At 41.9% G+C, this 25831-nt stretch overlaps 1 protein-coding gene across 2 annotated transcripts in view; it reads left to right on the top strand.

Annotated features, from left to right (window-relative positions):
• Positions 1-25831, top strand: part of LOC135510968 (PDZ domain-containing protein 8-like) — an 82936-nt gene that overhangs the window by 13791 nt on the left and 43314 nt on the right. For both annotated transcript variants that reach the window (XR_010451193.1, XM_064932332.1), the window contains exons 2-3: positions 6471-6599; positions 15583-15685. Coding sequence is in view for 1 of the 2 variants with exons in the window: in XM_064932332.1 (XP_064788404.1) it covers positions 6471-6599; positions 15583-15685 (232 nt within the window). In the remaining variant the exon portion in view is untranslated. The remainder of the gene's footprint in view (positions 1-6470; positions 6600-15582; positions 15686-25831) is intronic.

Here is a 25831-nt window from a genome sequence, read left to right as displayed (position 1 = left end):
TCATGTTTGGTTTACATTGTAATATGCATGTTTTCTTTTCAGCAATTAGGTGGTGTTAGCTTTTGTGACAGGGTACGGTATTTGTGAAGGCCTAATCTAATGGATAATTGTAACGAGACTGAATGCAAGATGCAGGTAGGCCAAGGGGATAGGGATGTTCCCTATGCATTTTTAATAGAGGCTTTTTGATGAGGCTAATGGTGTCTGTGGAACGTGATAGGCCATGTCTGCCTGCTTGTACTTGCACCAAGACAAAATGCAAACGTGTTTTCCAATTAAGATGACTTTGTCGTGGAATGGTGCTGTCAAGCCCTCATGCCTAATAATCTGCTATGTTCTCCTAATCATTGTTACAATGTTACGGAGCTGAGCTGCCTCTTCCTCTGACCTGCGCTGTCTGTGCAATTGAGGGAATGTTAACTGTGATTTAAGAATGTAGACCTGTGTGGCCTTTGTGTGATAAGTTGTTTTGGAACTGGGTTCATTCATGACCACGGAGGCGCACAAGTGTCAACTGCTGATGTGAACATTTGGTTGTACAAAGTACAGTATAATTAGCCACTCAACAAACATCTGACAGGCTTTGATTTGAAAGTATACTGTCCCTTTAGGGAGTTAGCTTACCTTTTGTAGATCATAGCCTACTACTCATCATATTTAAGGACTAATGAAGTGTTGTTTAGCCATTCTCACGTGCTAAGACATTGTTCATCTTGGAGTTTAGCATGAGACGAATGTTGCCGGTTTAAAAAACAGGCTGCCCGTGAGTTAGCCAGATAAGTCCTTAAAGATGTCCCCTGTCACATTCTTCTCCCCCTCTTCTGGATTTCTATTTTCGCCCTGTGGAAATGTATTGGAGACAATGTGCTGACAACCACAAAGGAGCCTAAAGGAACTGAGCCCTGAACAATGGTTCTGCTTTTGTTCAGTACACAAAGAACCTGGAGGGTACAGCCAGGGCTGGGATGCTGAATGTGGTAGTGGTACCATTCTCTTCCACCTTGTTGTTTGACCTCTCTGGACAACCTGTTGAAGCATGACAGATAAGCTGCTAGGTATGTCAACATTGGGAATTCAAGATGCTGGATTGGAAAAACGCTAGGAAAAAAATAATCAAAGTGGTATAGGCATCGATATAAACACTTCATCTTGAAAACAAATATAATCTTTGGATGTAGGTTAGGCTCATAACTAGAATAAGTTATTTATATTTATTTTATTTCTATGGTTAGGCTGTCTCATATCTAGCATTTTATATTAACGAACAGTTACACAAAATCCTCTCTAGTATAGAATGCCAGAGGCTTCAGGCTAGACATGGCACCAGGGGCAAAAATAGTAGAGGCAGGCGTGTAGTCCAAAACAACATGATGTTCATAATTACAATGAGGATTTTCGTTACTGTTTAATCATTGGCCTTAATTTTGCTTTTAGCCAATGACCACACCCAATAGAGGAAGTCACAGTGCTGGGACCAAATGTTTTGGAGGACATCATGTTGTATGAGTGGGTCAGCGTGTGAACTTGGGTGAGACCGAGAGATGGAGAGCCAAGCTGTGTGTCCCACCCCACACTGGTTGAGGTCAGTCCTCCTGCTGTGGAGCGAGAGCAGGAAACACTCAGGATCTGTTAGGAAATCCCGGCCCTGCTGGGATCAGATTATCTATCCGCCCAATGGAACCGTGGGCCTCCAGTAGATGCTCCTGTAGCATCTACTCCATTTCGCATCTACAGTGCCATCAGAAAGTATTCTTCCCCCTTGACATTTTCTACATTATAGCCTGAATTGAAGATGGATTAATTATAGATTTGTTGTCACTGGCCTACTCACAATACCCCGTAATGTCAAAGTGGAATTATGTTTTTTGAAATTTTACAAATGTTGGGCTGAAATGTCTTGAGTCAATGAGAATTCAACCCCTTTTGTTATGGCAAGCCTAAATAAACATTTGCTTAACAAGTCACATAAATTGCATGCACTCACTCTGTGTGCAATAATAGTGTTTAACATGATTTTTGAATGACTACATCATAGGGCTGGGTGATATGGCCAAAATATCATATGGTATTTTTCAAATTTATGACTATTTGACAATTTATGTTTTTGATTAATAAAAGTTCTAAATTTGCTTCATGAGTAGTGCGTGACCCCAGGGTGGCAACACATATATATTCTAAATGATTTAAATGGGTCTTTCTCCATTCTGATTGTTTTATAATGTTCAATTCCATTTCAACCTAAAATTATTTCCTGCATTTCCATCAATTTCTGCTTTCATTTGAGATCATTTCCACACTGCCACGATATGGACAAAAATACTAGGCCTTATTTTTAACAATGTTGCAATTGCATTTTTGATCATAACCGTTGGGTGAACTTTTGGAATCATGGAAATAAAATGTTTATTATAATTCTATAGTTAGAATATAAATAATAGGGGGCACTTTGAATAGTGTTTGACATGACAGCGATTTTAAAAAAAATGATATGGACGAGTTATTGTGACAGGGTAGGAACCAAAGTGATGTGTTTCCCAGGGGACCCTATAATCTTTGACTACAGTAAATCTTTATTCACGTAGCTAACATGCTTTGCCTATTTTAGAAGATACTGATGCACAAACAACATGCTGATATATGCCTCCACCAGTACTGGTATCAGGCTGTATTAGCTAGCTACGTTTGCTCTAAGTACTTTTATTAGCTAGCCATCGGTATAAAACTAGCGATTAGCATTAGTGTGTAACACGATTTAGCTTAATTTGCTAAGAAAATACAAACTAGCTCTTTTCAGATGTAAGAAACACAAACTAATATTGTAATTATAGAACGCTTGTGGATTTATATTAAGATCATAGTGCAAACAACATCGCTGTCATCAAACTTGTTGCATGTGCTGCAGACTGAATGAAAGTGTCTCGTGGTCATGCAACAACAAATGCGTTACTTCAGTGACGCGGTGGGATTAGGTCTGCGGAGAGGGATGACTCAAGTAGCGGAGTAAACTATAAAAATGGACGTTACACACGGAATATCAAATTAAACATTCAAATACCATTATAGAAGGTAGTAAAAACCCAAACCGGTCCTACTAGCTCAAAACCCAAACCGGCCTACTAGCTAATTTACCCAACACATACAATTACAGTGTCTTGCGAAAGTATTCGGCCCCCTTGAACTATGCGACCTTTTGCCTCATTTCAGGCTTCAAACATAAAGATATAAAACTGTATTTTTTTGTGAAGAATCAACAACAAGTGGGACACAATCATGAAGTGGAACGACATTTATTGGATATTTCAAACTTTTTTAACAAATCAAAAACTGAAAAATTGGGCGTGCAAAATTATTCAGCCCCTTTACTTTCAGTGCAGCAAACTCTCTCCAGAAGTTCAGTGAGGATCTCTGAATGATCCAATGTTGACCTAAATGACTAATGATGATAAATACAATCCACCTGTGTGTAATCAAGTCTCCGTATAAATGCACCTGCACTGATAGTCTCAAAAGTCCGTTAAAAGCACAGAGAGCATCATGAATATTAATATTTCCACTCCATATTTTCAAGCATAAATGTGGCTGTATCATGTTATAAGTATGCTTGTAATCGTTAAGGACTGGTGAGCCAAAATCGTAAAGGAAAAACTGGTTGTCTGCTTTCCACCAGACACTGGGAAATGAATTCACCTTTCAGCAGGACAATAACCTAAAACAGAAGGCCACATTTACACTGTAGTTGCATATCAAGAAGACAGTGATGGTTCCTGAGTGGCTGAGTTATAGTTTAGACTTAAATCTACTTGAAAATCTATGGCACAATCCAGTTGTGGAAAGCTCTTAGGGCTAGATTCCAATTGATTAAATTATGCCTTTTCTTATGCCTTCCAATGCACTTCTCAGTAGTTGATATTAAAAGTACCTTTTTTTGATATTGTCGTGGATTTGGAATTAAATAGGGTTTTCAGTACATTCATCTTAAGACATCCCTTTCAATACGGTGTACCTTTGCTTGAATTTTGTCTACAGACTCAATAGAACATATCGACAGAACGGGTTCAGAATATTAGGGATCAATTAAAGGAAGCCATCTTTCAGCATCAATTGGCAGATTTTAAAAAGGTTAGGAAAGTATTTATGAATCATAAACAGGTTTGGAGAGCCTTTTTGGTTTGATTCATTCTGAAAATTGCCAAATTCAGTTCTTTAACCCATGGGGATGTTAGAAAATTAGTGTACATAGAATTCTAACAGGGAGACTAGTGTACACTAGTAGGCTATACCTTCGTCTATTGAGTGCACTAACCATGGAACTGTGTGCTGACACAGCCAAGTATTGTGCTATGCTGCGGGTTCAAACTCTTACGGCTTGGTCTGCACTCTGCTTCATAATGATTTAATTGGCCTACATGTTTTTAAAAAATAAAATCAACTGTTAGTAATGATCCTTAGCAACAACCACCTGGCCGTGATCGCTTTTACAGGGGAAGCAAATTAAGGTAAACAAAACACTGTAATTAAATGGAATGATAATGTAGGCTATACCAGCTGAAGGGAACTAACAGTAAATTGGCAGTTTACTATGTGTGGTTATTAGGCCTACTGACGATACTAATAGTGGCTAAAATTGATAGGTGGTAGGCCACACAAGCTGCCAAGTGGTAGGCCACACAAGCTCACAGAACAGTGAGCACTGAAAGTGCACGCCCAATGTCAGTGCCCAACTACACTAATGCTCTTGTGCCTCAAGTCCCCTCAGCAATGTTCCAATATCTAGTGGAAAGCTTTGCCAGAAGAGTGGAGGCTGTTCTAGCAGCAAAGTGGGGACCAACTCCATATGAATGTCCATGATTTTAGAATGAGATGTTCGATGAGCATGTGTCCACATACTTTTGGCCATGTACTGCGTACATTCATAACTTTTTCCGACTGGTACCGGGGGACAACATACTTTTGGTCATGTAGTTTATCTAAAGTAAGTGTAATTTTATATTTACAATTCCCTTATTCAAACGGATTACTCATTTACCTAGGTCTTATCAAGTTGTTAATTACAGTTAATGGAGAATGGTGTTATTTCTATCGAGGGGGGGGAAAGAAAGAACGTGCTTTTCCCACTTCGAACCGGTAGGTTCGCTGGACCTTATTCATGGTTTTCTTGCGCATAAAGGTGGTGGAATTATTTGGGAATGCAGTCAAGGTCAAAATAGAGTGTATTTACACAGAAAAGTAATAGCAGGTGAATAGCATGCTATTCTCATGCTTAAGTTCAAGGTCATAATATGCATAGAGAGAAAAGTGCATTAAAAGAGAATTGTGTCCCGTTTGCACGGCTTAATCAGGCCCTCAATCTGAATCGGGCCCTTAGAGACTTACCCAGAAAGACTCACAGCTGTATTCGCTGCCAACGGTGTTTCAACAAGGCATTGACTCAGGTGTGTGAATACTTATGTAAGTGATATTTCTGAATTAAATTTTCAATAATTTCCCAACATTTCTAAATCATATTTTCACTTTGTCATTGTGGGGTATTGTGTGTAGATGGGAGAGAAATTGATTTAATTCATTTTGAATTCAGGCTGTAATACAACACATGTGGATTAAGTCAAGGGTTATGCATACTTGAAGACACACTTCTCCATTTCTCTCCCACTTTTCCTCTCGTCTCACCATCCTCCTCATGTCTCCATCATCCATCCCTCTTTAATTTTTCAACTCCAAGTCTTCTCAATCTCAACTTTATTTCTACTCAATTTTCTAAATTTCTACTTATCTCATTCACTTTTACATTCCACTTTCCAATCCATTTGTCCTCTGAGCAAGGAGATGTGTATCTTACACTTTGTATTACAGTGACCTTATTACTGTGTAGTTATTTATTATTACACATTAAATTATTCGACAGCCTACTGTGTGCCTATGCTGATAGTGTAGGTGTCGTGATGAAGCAGTCAATAGCAGCTTTAGCATACATTTTAGTCCGTTGGTTATTTCCTAATCACTGAGCCCGTGTTTCAGTCACTCAAGAGAAACAATCTTGAGGATGATGACAAAGCAGAGACGCTAACCGGTTCTGTGTCTGTTAACTATTGCCGTGGGCTAACAGCACATAATCTGAAACGTTGACAGTAGCGAGTTAGCACCGGATGTCCTCAGGGCTTTGCTACTCAACTTCTCCAACAGTATGTTGGCTAGAATAGCAGAACTAAGCAGAAGTGTTTTAAGCAATGCTTAAACGCTGAATCAAATTGCTGATACAGTAGTGTTTGGGATCTGAGGGAAGTGATCACAAGTTCTGTTATTTTCTTCCCCCAATGGAATAGCCATAGGCCTATGCATAGATTGTCAAACACTGCTCAATGAAGTGTTGAATCCCTCAGTCGTAATGTTCACACTGAAATCACTAGCAGTATACAACAAATGGACAACCATTTTCTAATTTAATCCATGTCTGTTATTTGTTTTTTTTACAGATACAAACCCTTTTTCCCTTTCCAAGTGCAACCTCCTATTGGGTCTTCCGCCTGTGACTTGGACCTCTCCGTTCAGGACTCAGGATTGGTGGAGGGCCGTCTTAGGGTCACCCTTATTGAATGTAGCAGGTAGGATGTCTCATGCCCTGTTTACATCGTGACATATTTCATTTGAATATTTTGTTACATTACAGCCTTATTCTAAAATGTATTAACTGAAAAAAATCCTCAGCAATCTACACAATAGCCCATAATGACAAACGAAAACAGATTTTTTTGAAAATTAAAAAAAAATATTAAAATGTAAAATAATACTTATCTAAATAAGGTATCTAAGATCCTTTGCTATGAGACTCGAAATTGAGTTCAGGTGCATCCTGTTTCCATTGATCATCCTTGAATAACTTGATTGGAGTCCTCCTGTGGTAAATTCAATTGATTGGACATGATTTGGAAAGGCACACCTGTCTATATAAGGTCTCACAGTTGACAGTGCATGTCAGAGCAAAAACCAAGCCAGGAGGTCGAATGAATTGTCTGTAGAGCTCCGTGACAGGATTGTGTCGGCACAGATCTGGGGAAGGGTACCAAAAAATGTCTGCAGCATTGAAGGTTCCCATGAACACAGTGGCATCCATCATTCTTAAATGGAAGAAGTTTGGAACCACCAAGGCTCCTCCTAGAGCTGGACACCTGGTCAAACTGAGCAATTGGGGGAGAAGGGCCTTGGTCAGGGAGGTGAGCTAAAGACTCTCAGACCATGAGAAACAAGGTTCTCTGGTCTGATGAAACCAAGATTGAACTATTTGGCCTGAATGCCAAGCGTCACGTCTGGAGAAAGCATCAAATCAAATGTTATTTGTCACATGCACTGAATACAGCATAGAGGGAGGAGGGGGTGGGCAATGCAAATAGTCTGGGTTGCCATTTGATTAGATGTTCAGGATTCTTACGGCTTGGGGGGGTAGAAGCCTCTTGAGAGGACAGACGACTCGGGTGGCTAGAGTTTTTGACAATTTAAGGCATTCCTCTGACACCGCCTGGTATAGAGGTCCTGGATGGCCGGAAGCTTGGCCCCAGTGATATACCGGGCCGTACACACTACTCTGTCGTGCCTTATGGTCGGTTACCGAGCAGTTGCCATACCAGTCAGTGATGCAACCAGTCAGGATGTTGTAGAACCTTTTGAGGATCTGAGGACCCATGCCATATCTTTTCAGTCTCCTTAGGGGGAATAGGTTTTGTCATGCCCTCTCCACGACTGTCTTGGTGTGCTTGGACCATGTTAGTTTGTTGGCGAAGTGGACGCCAAGGAACTTGAAGCTCTCAACCTGCTCTACTACGGCCCCATCAATGAGAATGGGGGCATGCTCGGTCTTCTTTTTCCTGTAGTCCACAATCATCTCCTTTGTCTTGATCATGTTGAGAGGTTGTTGTCCTGGCACCACACGGTCAGGTCTCTGACCTCCTCCCTGTAAGCTGTCTCATCGTTGTCTGTGATCAGCCCTACTGTTGTCATCGACAATTTTTATAAATATGTTATCCTTTTTTCTATCCAGTTTTGTGGTATCCAATTGGGAGTTAGTCTTGCCTCATCTCTGCAACTCCCGTACGGACTCGAGAGGCGAAGGTTGAGAGCCGTGCGTCCTCCGAAACACAACCAAGACGCACTGCTTCTTGACACAACCTGGAAGCTAGCCGCACCAATGTGTCGAAGGAAGTACCGTACACCTGGTGACCGTGTCAGCGTGCACTGCACCCGGCCCGCTACAGGAGTCGCTAGTTCGCAATGGGACAAGGACATCCCTCCCGGCCAAACCCTACCATAACCCGAACAACGCTGGGCCAATTGCGCCGCCCCTTTTGGTCTCCCGGACGCGGCTGGCCAGGATTAAACCCCAGGCTGTAGTGACACCGCATGCAGTGTCTTAGATTGCTGCGCCACCCGGAAGGTCCTTGCTGTACCTTTCTACTGGCAATTTGGCCCACTCTAAAGCAGCAACTGCTCTAATTCTTCTATCTATGAGTGGTGCCCTCTACCAACTGCTGCTTTCAGATCTCGCCGTAGGTTTTGGATGTGATTCCGATACCGACCCTTCTCTGGCCACTCCAGAACAGTCCTGCGTTTCTTCTTGATCCATTCCTGTGTGCGTTTTGATGCGTGTTTGGGGCCTTGTCCAGCTGGAAGATCCACAGCCTTCAATGGAAACCCAGTTTCTGGACACAAGGTTGAACTTTGGACTCTAAAATACCTTGATAATCTGTTGATTTCATGATGCCTTGCACGCGTTCAAGGCCCCTAGTACCAGAGGCAGAAAAGCAACCCCACTATATTATCAAACCTCGCCATGTTTGATTATAGAGAAGGTGTTCTTTTCATTGAAAGCTTAATTTGGTTTTCGGTATACACAGTGCTGATCTGAGCTAGCTCTACATTTGTTTCAATGTTCCACAGCAGTTTTCCCAGGATATAAGCTTGTTTTAGGTGACTTTTTGAGAAGTTCAATGAGGCTTTCTTGTCTCTTTCAGTAGTGGGGTCTTCCTATGTTTACCAACGACCACATGAAACATTCAAAGATAATCATACCCTCCCTAAAATCAAACATGGGGGAGGTTCAGTAATGCTGTGCTAAGCTGCCTCTGGTAGTGGGGGTGTTGAATGTGTGCAAGACATCATGAAAACAGCAGATTGTCAAGGTGTTTTGGAGTGCAATGTTCAACCTTTTGTCAAAAAAACTGGATCTCTGTTAAAGGTTGTGGGTTTTCTAGCTGGACAACAACCCCAAAAACACATCAAAAAGCACCTTGGAATGGTTCAAGAACAAGCGCTGGACTGTTCTGGAGTTGCCAGCAAAGAGTCCAGATCTGAATCACATCTATAACCTATGGTGGGGCTAAAACAGTCTGGACTATATCCAGACCTTTCATTTTTCACCACTATATGTGCTAGGTGTCCAATCCTGCTCTTGGTAAAGGCTCTGGCCTCACCCATGAAGGAAATACATCAATAATAAGCTTAACCAGCAAGGCTACACATTTACCAGGTAATTATATTACCTCCTGCTCAAAGTAGCCTAATCCATTTGGGTGACAATGCCTTGCACAGTTAAAAAGCAGTTTGTTTGTATTTAGGTAGGTCATGTATCTCTCCTCTAGTCTCCCCTCCCTTCCTAAAACACAGCCACATCTCCTCTGGGCCAATGAGAATTGTCTCCTCCACCCTGTCCTGATGGCGGTGTAAGTCTTTGTTGTGTTGCTTGGGTCTAGTATAGAAGTGGAGTGGCCACAAGACTGTAGGACACCAGAAAAGCTCCTCATTAATAATACACAGTCCTTGCCCATTATGAGGCCAGGCCCAAGCTATGGCTGGCTGGCACTTCTATCCTTACAGCTGCTGCAAATGGATACCCTCTTACCTCACTGGGCGCAGCCAGATAACTCTAACAATGACGTCCACCCACTTCAATTTACACCGGCTCTACTGTGCCTAATATTGCGTTTGTCTCTGTAGGATTCCATTGGGTTGGAGCCAAATGAAACCGAATTGCGAGAAAGTCCTCGTTTTTCTGAATAGGCAATGCATTTTTAAGAGGAGGAATAACAGGTTGTTGATATTCAGAGGAACATTATAATATTCTAAATAGACCTGAAATGATCAGTGAATTCGTTCAGATGAATAATTTTATAGATTGTAAATAGCAACAAGATCATTTTAAACTGCCTGTCATGTTCTTTATTTTTATGTTCTCTTAGTTTTGATTGGTTACTTTCTGTGTGTTGCTTTAGCATAGCATGCTTGCTTTTCATTTTTTTTTAACCTTTATTTAACCAGGTAGGCTAGTTGAGAACAAGTTCTCATTTGCAACTGCGACCTGACCAAGATAAAGCATAGCAGTGTGAACAGACAACACAGTTACACATGGAATAAACAATAAACAAGTCAATAACATAGTAGAAAAAAATATATATATACATTGTGTGCAAAAGGCATGAGGAGGTGGTAGGCAATACATAGGCCATAGGAGTGAATAATTACAATTGAGAAGATTAACACTGGAGTGATAAATTATCAGATGAACATGTGCAGGTGAGATACTGGTGTGCAAAAGAGCAGAAAAGTAAATAAATAAAAACAGTATGGGGATGTGGTTGGTAAATTGGGTGGGCTATATACCGATGGACTATGTACAGCTGCAGCGATCGGTTAGCTGCTCAAATAGCAGATGTTTAAAGTTGGTGAGGGAGATAAAAGTCTCCAACTTCAGAGTTTTTTTTGCAATTCGTTCCAGTCGCAGGCAGCAGAGAACTGGATGGAAAGGCGGCCAAATTAGGTTTTGGCTTTAGGGATGATCAGTGAGATGCACCTGCTGAAGCGCGTTCTACGGGTGGGTGTTGCCATTGTGACCAGTGAACTGAGATAAGGCGGAGCTTTACCAAGCATAGACTTGTAGATGACCTGGAGCTAGTGGGTCTGGCGACGAACATGTAGCGACTAGAGCATACAGGTCGCAGTGGTGGGTTGTATAAGGTGCTTTAGTAACAAAATGGATGGCACTGTGATAAACTGCATCCAGTTCGCTGAGTAGAGTATTGGAAGCTATTTTGTAGATGACATCGCCGAAGTCAAGGATCGGTAGGATAGTCAGTTTTACTAGGGTAAGTTTGGCGGCGTGAGTGAAGGAGGCTTTATTTGCGAAATAGAAAGCCGACTCTAGATTTGATTTTGGATTGGAGATGTTCGATATGAGTCTGGAAGGAGAGTTTGCAGTCTAGCCAGACACCTAGGTACTTATAGATGTCCACATATTCTAGGTCGGAACCATCCAGGGTGGTGATGCTAGTCGGGCGTGCGGGTGCAGGCAGCGAACGGTTGAAAAGCATGCATTTGGTTTTACTAGCGTTTAAGAGCAGTTGGAGGCCACGGAAGGAGTGTTGTATGGCATTGAAGCTCGTTTGGAGGTTAGATAGATAGCACAGTGTCCAAGGAAGGGCCAGAAGTATACAGAATGCTGTCGTCTGCGTAGAGGTGGATCAGGGAATCGCCCGCAGCAAAAGCAACATCATTGATATATACAGAGAAAAGAGTCGGCCCGAGAATTGAACCCTATGGTACCCCCATAGAGACTGCCAGAGGACCGGACAACTTGCCCTCCGATTTGACACACTGAACTCTGTCTGCAAAGTAGTTGGTGAACCAGGCAAGGCAGTCATTAGAAAAACCGAGGCTACTGAGACTGTCGATAAGAAAATGGTGATTGACAGAGGCGAAAGCCTTGGCCAGGTCGATGAAGACAGCTGCACAGTACTGTCTTTTATCGATGCCGGCTTTCTCTTGCCTACCATGCATCCAACATATACTGTATACAGTGAAGTCGGAAGTTTACATACACCTTAGCCAAATACATTTAAAATCAGTTTTTCACAATTCCTGACATTTAATCCAAGTGAAAATCCCTTGTCTGAGGTTAGTTATGATCACCACTTTATTTTAAGAGTGAAATGTCAGAATAATAGTGCAGGGAATTATTTATTTCAGCCTTTTATTTCTTTCATGTTCCCAGTGTGTCAGACGTTTACATCCAATCCAATCCCTCCTGCAGCAAAGCACCTCCACAACATGATGCTGCCACCCCCGTGCGTCACCGCTGGGATGGTGTTCTTCGGCTTGCAAGCATCCCCCTTTTTCCTCCAAACATAACCATGGTCATTATGGCCAACCAGTTCTATTTTTGTTTCATCAGACCAGAGGACATTTCTCCAAAAAGTATGATCTTTGTCCCCATGTGCATTTGCAAACCATAGTCTGGCTTTTTTTATGGCGGTTTTTGTGCATTGGCTTCTTCCTTGCTGAGCGGCCTTTCAGGTTATGTCGATATAGGACTCGTTTTACTGTAGAAAAGATGCTTTTGTGCCTGTTTCCTCCAGCATCTTCACAAGGTCCTTTGCTGTTGTTCTGGGATTTATTTGCACTTTTCGCACCAAAGTACGTTCATCTCTAGGAGACAGAACGCGTCTCCTTTCTGAGCGGTATTTTTTACCTTTATTTAACTAGGCAAGTCAGTTAAGTACAAATTCTAATTTCAATGACGGCCTAGGAACAGTGGGTTAACTGCCTTATTCAGGGGCAGAACGACAGATCTTTACCATGTCAGTTCGGGGATTCGATCTTGCAACCTTTCAATTACTAGTCCAACGCTCTAACCACGAGGATACCTGATGCACAAATGTATGACGGCTGCGTGGTCCCATAGTGTTTATACTTGCGTACTGTTGATTGTACAAATGAACGTGGTACCTTCAGGCGTTTGGAAATTGCTCCCAAGGATGATCCAGACTTGTGGAGGTCTACAATGTTTTTTTCTGAGTTCTTGGCTGATTTTATTTTGATTTCCCCATGATGTCAAGCAAAGAGGCTCTGAGTTTGAAGGTAGGCCTTGAAATACATCCTCAGGTACACCTCCAATTGACTCAAATGATGTCAATTAGCCTACCAGAAGCTTCTAATGCCATTACATCATTTTCTGGAATTTTTCCAAGCTGTTTAATGGCACAGTCAACTTAGTGTATGTAAACTTCTGACCCACTGGAATTGTGATTAAGTGAAATAATCTGTCTGTAAACAATTGTTAGAATAATTACTTGTCATGCACAAAGTAGATGTCCTAACAGACTTGCCAAAACTATAGTTTGTTAACAAGAAATTTGTGGAGTGGTTGAAAAACAAGTTTTATTGACTCTAACCTAAGTGTATGTAAACTTCCGACTTCAACTGTACAGTCGTGGCCAAAAATTGAGAATGACACAAATATTAATTTTCACAAAGTCTGCTGTCTCAGTTTGTATGATGAATGTTATGAAGAGTGATCAGATGAATTGCAATTAATTGCAAAGCCCTTCTTTGCCATGCAAATGAACGGAATCCCCCAAAAACATTTCCACTGCATTTCAGCCCTGCCACAAAAGGACCAGCTGACATCATGTCAGTGATTCTCTCGTCAACACAGGCATGATTGTTGATGAGGACAAGCCTGGAGATCACTCTGTCATGCTGATTGAGTTCGAATAAGACTGGAATCTTCAAAAGGAGGGTGGTGCTTGGAATAATTGTTCTTCCTCTGTCAATCATAGTTACCTGCAAGGAAACATGTGCCGTCATCATTGCTTTGCACAAAAAGGGCTTCACAGGCAAGGGTATTGCTGCCAGTAATATTGCACCTAAATCAACCATTTATCGGATCATCAAGAACTTCAAGGAGAGCGGTTCAATTGTTGTGAAGAAGGCTTCAGGGCACCCAAGAAAGTCCAGCAAGCGCCAGGACTGTCTCCGAAAGTTGATTCAGCTGCGGGATCGGGGCACCACCAGTGCAGAGCTTGCTCAGCAATGGCAGCAGGCAGGTGTGAGTGCATCTGCACGCACAGTGAGGCGAAGACTTTTGGAGGATGGCCTGGTGTCAAGAAGGGCAGCAAAGAAGCCACTTCTCTCCAGGAAAAACATCAGGGACAGACTGATATTCTACAAAAGGTACAGGGATTGGACTGCTGAGGACTGGGGTAAAGTCATTTTCTCTGATGAATCTCCTTTCCGATTGTTTGGGGCATCCGGAAAAAAAGCTTGTCCGGAGAAGACAAGGTGAGCGCTACCATCAGTCCTGTGTCATGCCAACAGTAAAGCATCCTGAGACCATTCATGTGTGGGGTTGCTTCTCGGCCAAGTGAGTGAGATCACACACAAATTTGCCTAAGAACACAGCCATGAATAAAAAATGGTACCAACACATCTTCCGAGAGCGACTTCTCCCAACCATCCAGGAACAGTTTGGTGACGAACAATGCCTTTTCCAGCATGATAGAGCACCTTGCCATAAGGCAAAAGTAATAACTAAGTGGCTATGGGAACAAAACATCGATATTTTGGATCCATGGCCAGGAAACTCCCCAGACCTTAATCCCATAGACAACTTGTGGTCAATCCTCAAGAGGCGGGTGGACAAACAAAAACCCACAAATTCTGACAAACTCCAAGCATTGATTATGCAAGAATGGGCTGCCATCAGTCAGGATGTGGCCCAGAAGTTAATTTACAGCATGTGAATTGTCAATAAAAGCCTTTGACACTTATGAAATGCTTGTAATTATACTTCAGTATTCCATAGTAACATCTGACAAAAATATCTAAAGACACTGAGGCAGCAGACTTTGTGAAAATGAATATTTGTGTCATTCTCAACTTTTCGCCACGACTGTATATAATACATGAATCGAAAACATTAGGTGTGTTTTGGTAACGTATTTAAAGTCAGGCACTGGCTAGTGAACTAGTTAAGACACTGGTCAAGACAGAAGGGTGTCCAAAGTTTAAGTTGCCAGATTTGACCTCCATTTTTAAAGGAGCTTGACAATTCATTGACTGGCAGGATTAGGTTGTCAAGTCTGTGTAAAATGTATTGTCTGTCACCAGCAGATGGAGACACAGTCAGCATATTGTTCATCCAGAATCCAGTATGTCATCTGCACATCCTGTATACAGATAGAGCTTGTTGTATACAGTAATTGGGGACTCAATTGACTTAATGGGACAAGAACATACGTGTCCAGTGGTGTAATTGAGGCAATATAAATAGTTACTACTGTTTCTTTGTTTACTTTTTCAAAACAGGTGTCAATTGTATTTTTGTTACTTTAAAATAAGTTGAAACTATCAATTTCAAATAGGTCTACCTACTGTATATTTTAGAAAGTAATTCTGTAATATAAATAGTTCAACACTTCAAATGCACATCTACTACTGCTTTACCTTTGTATTTTACTATTTTTTGGTGTATTTTCATCACTTCGCAAAAGGGCAGCAATAGCCTTGACAATGTTTGCTTCAGTATCCTTGTATCATTGGTCAGGGGTCTCTGATGCATTCTAGTAGTACCTGAAAACACTTGTCCCAGCCCAAATAATTTGGTTCGTCCACAGTGGCATCAAGGTCTTTCAAGTGTGTATGTCTGTATTTTAAATATGTTGTTACATATTGTAGGCAATGCACTACACATAGGGAGACCGAGAGAATCAGCAATGATGTACTGTCTAAAATGAGCTTTTTCTTCTCTAATTTCTCCCTCAGGCTTTTTATCCTGGGCTCGTACGACAGAGAGACCTACGTGCACTGCACCTTTGAGCTGAGCAGCCACGAGTGGAAAGAGAAAACACGCAGCTCCATCAAAACGGTGGGCTTCTTTAAGATACTGTCCCCCCCACTTCCCCCATGTAAAACAACACCAGTCATCTTTCTTAAAGACCACCCAAGCGCAATGCCTATTTGTCAGACAAAGAGCCAGAGGGCTACTGACACATGTTTAATCTGCCATGTTCAACTAGAGGAGCTAGGGAATCATAGGTTTGTCCTTAAGAAGAACAGCAAGCAGTATTGTATTGGTGCTCCATGTTATTTTTGTGGTCCTAATCAATTGTCACAATATTCCCCCATCTGAGAAGTCAATTTCCCCCAGTGACATTCTGAAAGCAACAAAAAATAATGGAGCCTTAGAGCAAACCTTTTCTAATTGCAGCAATTCAGAGATATTAACATTATAACATGGGGCTTGTTCGGAAGTGACTAATGACTGTTTGAGACGAAAATGGCAAGTCTAATTACTGACCATCACTCTCACATCCCGACGCTGCTTCTCTCTGTGAACAACTGGCATTTGCATTGGCTCAAAATAAATTTTAGTTTCATTCAAGAGGTAATTTTTCAGAATAATGTTATTATGTTGTAGCAGCTTCCATCCTGTCCAGCAGAGGGCAATGCCACTATAACATTTGATCCTCGCGACATTGCTTGCAAAAAATAAAGGGACATTTTCAGTAAAATAGTTCATATCAGTAATTCTCATTTACTGTATGTACTCTCTGTAAGCCATGCGTTCTAGCCTGCCACGATCTGTAAGTTAGAGTTGTGTGTGTGATATTTGTGTGTGTGATATCTGAAATTATCAACGGTGACCCTGGAGCAATAAAGTGCCTAGATCAAGGGCACATCAACAGATTTTTTACCCTGTCGGCTCTGGGATTCAAACTGCCGACCTTTCGGTTACTGGCCCAAAGCTCTAACTGCGAGGCTACCTGCCTGCAATAAAAGCTATGACTCTCAGACATGCTACTACACAATTTCTTCAACATTCCTTCCAATGTATAACCCATCTACTGCAGCCGCTGAGGTAAGTGTTCAACTTGACCAATATGGCTGTCACCCGGTGTGTCCCTCTAATGACATCCTCTTCAGACAGAGTGCTGTAGCTAGCTCTCCATTAATATGCTACCTAGAGACGCAGATGCAAGGTGGCATTTGGGCTGTTGTATCAGCCTCTTGCAGCTTGTGTCCCAAGCAGGACCATGCTAAGGATTAAAGGCGATACCATCTTAAAAAAGGTCACTCTCCCTTTCTTTCTCTGCATATTCCTTTGCATTTTTATTCCAAGAATGATCGCTGGAGATGAAGCCCAACTATCCTCTGAACTGGGCTCTCTGTGTGGCACATGTATGTTAATGCACGGAACAAAAATATAAACACGACATTTAAATTGTTGGTCCCATGTTTCATGAGCTGAAATAGAAGATCCCAGAAATGTTGCTCTCTACCATAAGCCACCTCTGTCATTTTTAGAGAATTTGGCAGTACGTCCAACTGTCCTCACAACCGCAGATCATGTGGTACCATGCCAGCCCAGGATCTCCACATCCGGTTTCTTCATCTACGGGATCGTCTGAGACCAAGCACCCAGACATCTGATGAAACTGTGGGTTTGCACAACTGAAGAATTTCAGCGCAAACTGTCAGAAACCATTTCAGGGAAGCTCATCTGCGTGCTCGTCCTCCTCACCAGGGTCCTGTACCGGGCAGATTGCAGACAGCGTGTATGGCGTCGTGTGGGTGAGCGGTTTGCTGAAGTCAATGTTTTGAACAGAGTGCCCCATGGTGGCGGGTGTGGTCATGGTATGGGCAGGCATACGCTACGGACTGTGAACACCATTGCATTTTGTCAATGGCAATTTGAATGCAGAGAGATACACCGTGATGAGATCCTGAGGCCCATTGTCGTGCCATTCATCCCCGCCATCATCTCATGTTTCAGCATGGTCATGCACGGCCCCATGTTGCAACGATCTGTACACAATTCCTGAAAGCTGAAAATGTCCCAGTTCTTCCATGGACTGCATACTCACCAAATTGGCTCTAACCAGAATAGAAAGAGTGGGGGGCCCCAGTGCGCAACTGAGCAAGAGGACAAGTACATTAGTGTCTGGTTTGATAAGCAGACGCCTCACAAGTCCTCAACTGGCAACTTCATTAAATAGTACCCGCAAAACACCAGTCTCAATGGCAACAGTAAAGAGGCGACTCCGAAGTTCCTATGTCCAGTGTCTGTGTTCTTTTGCCCATCTTAATCTTTTATTTTTATTGGCCAGTCTGAGATGTATGTATTTTTCTTTGCAACTCTGCCAAGATGACCAGCATCCCGGAGTCGGGACACTATTGATGTTGAGACTGTGTTTTGCAGGTACTATTTAATGAAGCTGCCAGTTGAGAACATGTGAGGCATATTTTTCTCAAACTAGACACTAATGTACTTTTGCTCAGTTGTGCAGTGGGGCCTCCCACTCTTTCTATTATGGTTAGAGCCAGTTTGCGCTGTTCTGTGAAGGGAGTTGTACACAGCGTTGTACGAGATCTTCAGTTTCTTGACAATTTCTCGCATGGAATAGCCTTCATTTCTCAGAACAAGAATAGACTGACTCGTTTCAGAAAAAAAATTCTTTATGGCCATTTTGAGCCTGTAATCGAACCCACAAATGTTGATGCTCCAGATACTCAACTATTCTAAAGAAGGACAATTTTGTTTTTTTAATCAGGACAACAGTTTTCAGCTGTGCTGACATAATTGCAAAAGGGTTTTCTAATGATCAATTAGTCTTTTAAAATCCTAAACTTGGATTAGCGAACACAACGTGCCATTGAAACACAGGAGTGCTGGTTGCTAATAATGGGCCTATGTAGATATTCCATTAAAAATCAGCCTTTTTCCAGCTACAATAGTCATTGTTATTTAACCTTTATTTAACCTTTTATTTAACTAGGTAAGTCAGCTAAGAACAAATTTTGATTTACAATGAAGGCCTCTTGCGGGGACGGGGGCCTGGGATTTTAAAAAAAAGACTACATTATAAATATGGGACAAAACACACATCACAACAAGATAGACAACACTACATGGTAGCAACACAACATTGTAGCAGCATAAAACATTAGGGATGCACAATATATCTGTAACCAAATCCGACTCGTCCAAGATTAGCTAAAAATGCTAACATCGGTATCGGCCGATGTCTAGTTTAACGCCTATGTGCAAAACTGATGTCAAAGCTGACGTGCATACCTATATAATGTAGGTACGTGACGTAATGATTCCACGTAAAATGTTGCACTACACGTGCAACACACATTCCTAACCTAGCCCACAATGTCTGCTGTGTGGCTCTGCTCGTCAAAAGGTCAAGCAGTCATTTGAAGGAGTAAGAACATTTCAGTGAGACAACTCAAAGGCGCAATCCATTAAAGCCAAGATAATGGAATTCATTGTCCTTGACAATCAACCGTTCTCTGGTCGTGGGTGGTGATGGCTTTTGCCGACTGATCGAGCACCGGTACACACTACCAACTGGGCTATTTTTCAGATGTTGCCCTACCAGAGTTGCACAGTAATAGCGTCACTGCTATTAGATTCACTACATGCATACTATGGAACACCATTTGGGTCTCTGCGTGTCAAAAAAGATGCAGTAGCACTGTCAAAGCTGTACAAGAAAGTCTGCAAACACCGGCCACGAACGATGTGTTTTCAATACCGCGTTGGTTGTAAAGCATAATTTTGTTCGACCGCAACTTTTGGGGTTGAGAGCATTAGCTTGGTACCTAGCTAGCACCAATACAACCAGCCTGAAAACAATGACCAGTAGAAACTGCAGTCATTTTCATTATTCTTAGCAATGATTTAGGAATCCTTGAGTAAGTATTAGCTAGGTTGCCACTTGTTGTTTTCCTATTGAAATTTAACTTCAGTTAATGACAATGACTAGCTAACCAGCTATTTAAACCTGTTTCCCAAAGATAATGTTATAAGCAGCCAGCTAGCTTCATCTGGCTAGTGAGGCTAACCCAGACCGGGTTATGTGTTGGGAAACTAGCCACAATAAGGATTAGGCACAGTAGTGGGTTTTGAGGTTTGCCTTCAAACTAAAAGTATGTAATTGACAGTGATGCAAATGAATACAAAGAGTATAATTATGCCATACTTCTATTTTGAAGGCTAACCACAAAGGCCACTTTTGTGGCTAATCCTTATTGTGCCTAGCTTCACATTGATGGGTCTGCACCATTAATCAAATAAGAACTGTCTTAGAAATTAGGGTTATTTCAGATGACACCTAGCTATATAGTTAGCTAGCTAACGATAGCTACTGAAACAGATTGTCGTTTTGCTATGTTTTTGGGGAAGAACATTGTTTGCATCCATGAGTTAGCTTTTTTATGACCAGCACTGTAGGTGCGCGAGACAACTTTACCAGCATCATAGCATATGTATCGATGAATCGTTGTGACATATGAAATACGAGTGATAGTGTAATCAGTGTGTAATAACTGAGTAAAAAATGTATGAACATGTTAAATTATTTTGTGACGTGCAGTCATATTCTGGTCCTGATTGGTCAACAAGTTTAATTGACACGTTAAATGGTATATTTTGAGACGCAGAGACCCAAACGGCCTTCCATAGCAATCCTGGTTGAGAATGAAACGCCTGAACAAATGAACAACGAAACAGCACAGCAAGTAAGTAAAATAAATGGGTTTTGATTATGTTTTACTGGTAATGGGGAATGCGTAAATGCCAACAAAAGAACCTTTTGGTCTGTCTGTGTGTGTGTGTGTGTGTGTAACCTTTATTTAACTAGGCAAGTCAGTTAAGAACAAATTCTTATTTACAATGATGGCCTACCCCGGCAAACTCTGACGATGCTGGGCCAATTGTGCGCCGCCCTATGGGACTCCCAATCAAGGCCGGATGTGATACAGCCTGGATTCGAACCAGGGACTGTAGTGATGGCTCTTGCACTGAGATGCAGTGCCGTAGACCGCTGCGTCCATGTGTGTGTTAACTATTTAACTGTACTAGAATGCTTTTAAAAGGCTGCAAAAATTAAATTAAATATAGTTTTTGTTTTTTGGCAAGGAAAATATTGGATATCGGTATATCCCAAAATTGTCCTATCGGTGCATCACTATAAAACATGGCACAAACATTTATAGGGCACAGACAACAGCACAAAGGGCAAGAAGGTAGAGACAACAATACATCACGCAACGCAGTCACAACTGTCAGTAAAAGTGTCCATGATTGAGTCTTTGAACAAAGAGATTGAGATAAAACTGTCCAGTTTGAGTGTTTGTTGCAGCTCGTTCCATTCTCTAGCTGCAGCGAACTGAAAAACAATAATAATGTCTACACTATATTTCTGATCAATCTGATGCTATTTTAATGGCCCAAACAATGTTTTTTCTTTCAAAAACAAGGAAATTTCTAAGTGACCCCAATCTTTTGAATGGTAGTGTAAGACATTTATTTTACGTAGACGGTATATTTTACATTAGTTATCTTTTGTTTGTTTGTAGTCTCTTCCTTCAGCTACCCTCAACCCCTCCATCTATTTCTGAAGACCATCCAGTTTTGATTTCTATTTGACATATATTTTTCAACAATGCTGTGATGTTTCACAAGTTCAGTACCTTTTTGATTCCTATCATTTTTACAGATTTTACATTTTGCTAACATTATTATTATTATATTCTTGATCGATTGACTGTGAATTTTTAAATCACCCAGCAATACTATTTGCAGAGTTAGTCAGCTAAATCTGAAAGGAGTCAGCCTTATTCTAAAATGGACCAATTTTTTTTCTTCTTTTCAATCTACACACAATATCCCATAATGACAAAGCAAAAGCAGGTTGCTCAATTTTTTTGTTGCCGGTTTATAAAAAATAAAAACAAACTCAGCAAACTTAACGTGTCAATATTTGTATGAACATAAGATTCAACAACTGAGACATCAACTGAACAAGTTCCACAGACATGTGACTAACAAAAATGGAAAAATGTGTCCCTGAACAAAGGGTGGGTCAAAATAAAAAGTAACAGTCAGTATCTGGTGTGGCCACCAGCTGCATTAAGTACTGCAGTACATCTCCTCATGAACTGCACCAGATTTGCCAGTTCTTGCTGTGAGATGTTACCCCACTCTTCCACCAAGACACCTGCAAGTTCCCAGACATTTCTGGGGGGAATGGCCCTAGCCCCCTCACCCTCCGATCCAACAGGTCCCAGACATGCTCAATGGGATTGAGATCCGGGCTGTTCGCTGGCCATGGCAGATCACTGACATTCCTCTCATGCAGGACATCATGCACAGAACGAGCAATATGGCTAGTGGCATTGTCATGTTGGAGGGTCATGTTAGGATGAGCCTGCAGCAGGGTACCACATGAGGGAGGAGGATGTCTTCCCTGTAACGCACAGCATTGAGATTGCCTGCAATGACAACAAGCTCAGTCCGATGATGCTGTGACACACCGCTCCAGATCATGATGGACCCTCACAAATCGATCCCGCTCCAGAGTACAGGCCTCGGTGTAACGCTCAATCCTTTGACGATAAACGCAAATCCGACCATCACCCCTGGTGAGACAAAACCGCGACTTGTCAGTGAAGAGCACTTTTTGCCAGTCCTGTCTGGTCCAGCGACGGTGGGTTTGTGCCCATAGGTAACGTTGTTTCCGGTGGTGTCTGGTGAGGACCTGCCTTACAACAGGCCTACAAGCCCTCAGTCCAGCCTCTCTCAGCCTATTGCGGACAGTCTGAGCACTGATGGAGGGATTGTGCGTTCCTGGTGTAACTCGGGCAGTTTTTGACATTCTGTACCTGTCCCGCAGGTGTGATGTTCAGATGTACCGATCCTGTGCAGGTTTTGTTACATGTGGTCAGCCACTGCGAGGACGATCAGCTGTCCGTCCTGTCTCCCTGTAGCACTGTCTTAAGCGGCTCACAGTACGGACATTGCAATTTATTTGCCCTGGCCACATCTGCACTCCTCATGCCTCCTTGCAGCATGCCTAAGGCACGTTCATGCAGATGAGCAGGGACCCTGGGCATCTTTCTTTTGGTATTTTTCATAGTCAGTAGAAAGGCCTCTTTAGTGTCCTAAGTTTTCATAACTGTGACATTAATTGCCTACCCTCTTGAAGCTGTTAGTGTCTTAACGATCGTTCCACAGGTGCATGTTCATTACTTGTTTATGATTCATTGAACAAGCATGGGAAATAGTGTTTAAACCCTTTACAATGAAGATATGTGATGTTATTTGGATATTTACTAATTATCTTTGAAAGACAGGGTCCTAAAAAAGGGACGTTTCTTTTTTTACTGAGTTTATATCACATTTATGTAAGTATTCTGACAATTTACTCAGTACTTTGTTGAAGCATCTTTGGCAATGATTACAGCTTCAAGTCTTCTTGGTTATGATGCTACAAGCTTGGCACACCTGTATTTGGGGAATTTCTCCCATTCTCTGCAGATCCTCTCAAGCTCTGTCAGGTAGGATGGGGAGTGTTGCTGAACAGCTATTTTTAGGGCTCTCCAGAGAGGTTAGATCGGGTTCGAGTCTGGGTCTGGCTGTGCCACTCAAGGACATTCAGAGACTTGTCCTGAAGTCACTCCTGCGTTGTCTTGGCTGTGTGCTTAGGGTCTGTGTCCTGTTGGAAGGTAAACCTTCACCCAAGTTGGAGGTCCTGAGCGCTCTGGAGCAGGTTTTCATCAAGGATTTCTCTGTACTTTCCTCCGTTCATTTTTGCCTCGATCCAGGCCAGTCTCCCAGTCCCCCAGTCCCTGCCGCTGAAAAACATCCCCACTGCATGATGCTGCCACCACCTTGCTCCACTGTAGGTTTCCTCCAGACGTGACAATTGGCATTCAGGCCAAATAGTTCAATCTTGGTTTTGTCAGACCAGAGAATCTTGTTTCTCATGGTCTGAGAGTCTTTAGGTGCCTGTTGGCAACTCCAAGCGGGCAGTCATGTGTCTTTTACTGAGGAGTGGCTTCCGTCTGGCCACTACAATAAAGGCCTGATTGTTGGAGTGCTGCAGAGATGGTTGTCCTTCTGGAAGGTTCTCCCATCTCCACAGAGGAACTCTAGAGCTCTGTCAGAATGACCATTGGGTTCTTGATCACCTCCCTGACCAAGGTCCATCTCCTCCAATAGCTCAGTTGGGACAGGCGGCCACATCTAGGAGGAGTCTTGGTGGTTCCGAACAACTTCCATTTAAGAGTGATGGGAGGCCACTGTGTTCTTGGGGACCTTCACAACTGCAGATATTTTTTGGTACCTAGATCTGTGCCTCGACAATATCCTGTTGCTGAACTCTACAGACAAATCCTTGGACCTCATGGCTTGGTTTTTGCCCTGACATACCCTGTCAACGGTGGGACCTTATATAGACAGGTGTATGCCTTTCTAAATCATGTCCAATCAATTGAATTGACCACAGGTGGACTCCAAGTCATAGAAACCTCAAGGATGATCAATGGAAACAGGATGCACCTGAGCTCAATTTTGAGTCTTATAGCAAGGTAGCAAGGTCTGAAATGAATAATAAATAAGGTATATCAGTTATTTTTTTGCAAAGAATTCTTAACCAGTTTTCACTTTGTCATTATGGGATATTGTGTGTAGATTGCGGAGTTTAAAATAGATTTATTTTTTTACAATAGGGCTGTAATGTATAAAAAATTTAGAAAAGGTCAAGGGGTCTGAATACTTTTCGAAGGCACTATATATGGCACAGCTGTACATTTTCTGGTGCTTAAATGAGACAGGTGTTCTTTTTTTATTTAACCAATTGTGGTCTTTAATGCAATGCCAACAGACAATTTCCTTACTTTGTTCCCCATTTTTTAGGTAATCCAAATGTTTTTTGATCAAAAATAGTATTTTCAGTCATACTGAGTAGTGTTGTGGTCACATTTGTGTATCAGAGTATAGTTTGATTTAATATTACAGTATTACTGTTAACTTAATGTGATTCAGCACAAGGTTTTTAAATGGAATTTAATTTTAAACTGAGAATAGTTTAACAATTACTGAGCTTTCTGCTTCCCTTTTACCCTCACCTTGACCATACTTAGCCTACATTGAGTAATAACATTGTTGGCTTTCCTTTCGTAATACCGATTTATTAGAAGTCTTTTCCATCCTATTGTAGACTAGAGGGGTGCTCTCTTCCTTTACCCTCCTTCTTGACATCCCATAATGTTCAGGCCAACCCCTGTAGTGTCCTCACGATCCTTCACCCAGTTCAATAAGTAAAGTCCACTCAAACACCTGTGTGTAAGGGTGAGGGGACTTTGCGGGCTGTGGAGTAGATTAGCCCTTTTCCATTGCTGGGCTGGGTTTATTAGTGACAGGAGGCCTGTGGTGCGGGCTGCTCCACCAGGCGTGTTTGCACATCTGCCTCACTGATTCCATCATCAGCCATCATTTGGCCCTGAGTGCTGATGCTTCCTGACAGCATAACAGGGGGGGGAAGACAACAGTGTACCAGCCACAGTGTTTATCTGTATGTCTTTTGTATATATATTATAAATGTGTGCTTATACTTTACATATGCTTTTACATTTGTGTGGGTGTGTCTTTGAGAACCCTAATAATGTTAAAGCTGAAATACGTGTAAGGGTAATGGTGCCACTGTTCACCCCCAGCACATTTTTTGTTTTGTTGATTAAACGGCATCGTGGTAAAAAAAAGAAAATCATCGGAGTGGGGAAAAAACTGTTTGGTATCTGAAGTAACTTCTTTGTTGTAGTATCACACATGGACATGGCAGTTTCACCATTAAGGATTCCTGCTTTAATGGTAAAAAATTGCTTGATTGATTTAAACAAGATTTTTTTTAGACTGTTGTTCTTCTTCTTCTGTTGTCCTGAAGGTGTGTGCTTAGATTAGAAAGTGATTGGCTGAATGGCTATTCCCAAGAACTGATGTCTATTTCTCCTCTGTGACAAAGGTGTCCTGGTTCAGTGCCTTTCACATGAACACACACACAAACACCCCCTCCCCCCCCAAAGTGTATCTCTTCCCATACATTAAGGGAAAGGCACTGCTCTGTTGATAGGATCACCTCACCACGATGGTTAAGACACTGAGAGAACACAGCGGGTTCTTTTTACCGCTAGTACCATTATATTTGTTGCGTACACAGAT

This window comes from Oncorhynchus masou, chromosome 23 (assembly GCF_036934945.1).
Source record: "Oncorhynchus masou masou isolate Uvic2021 chromosome 23, UVic_Omas_1.1, whole genome shotgun sequence".
NCBI lineage: Eukaryota > Metazoa > Chordata > Actinopteri > Salmoniformes > Salmonidae > Oncorhynchus > Oncorhynchus masou.
Note: the sequence above shows the minus strand (reverse complement) of the source record. Positions and strands in the feature narration are given on the sequence as shown.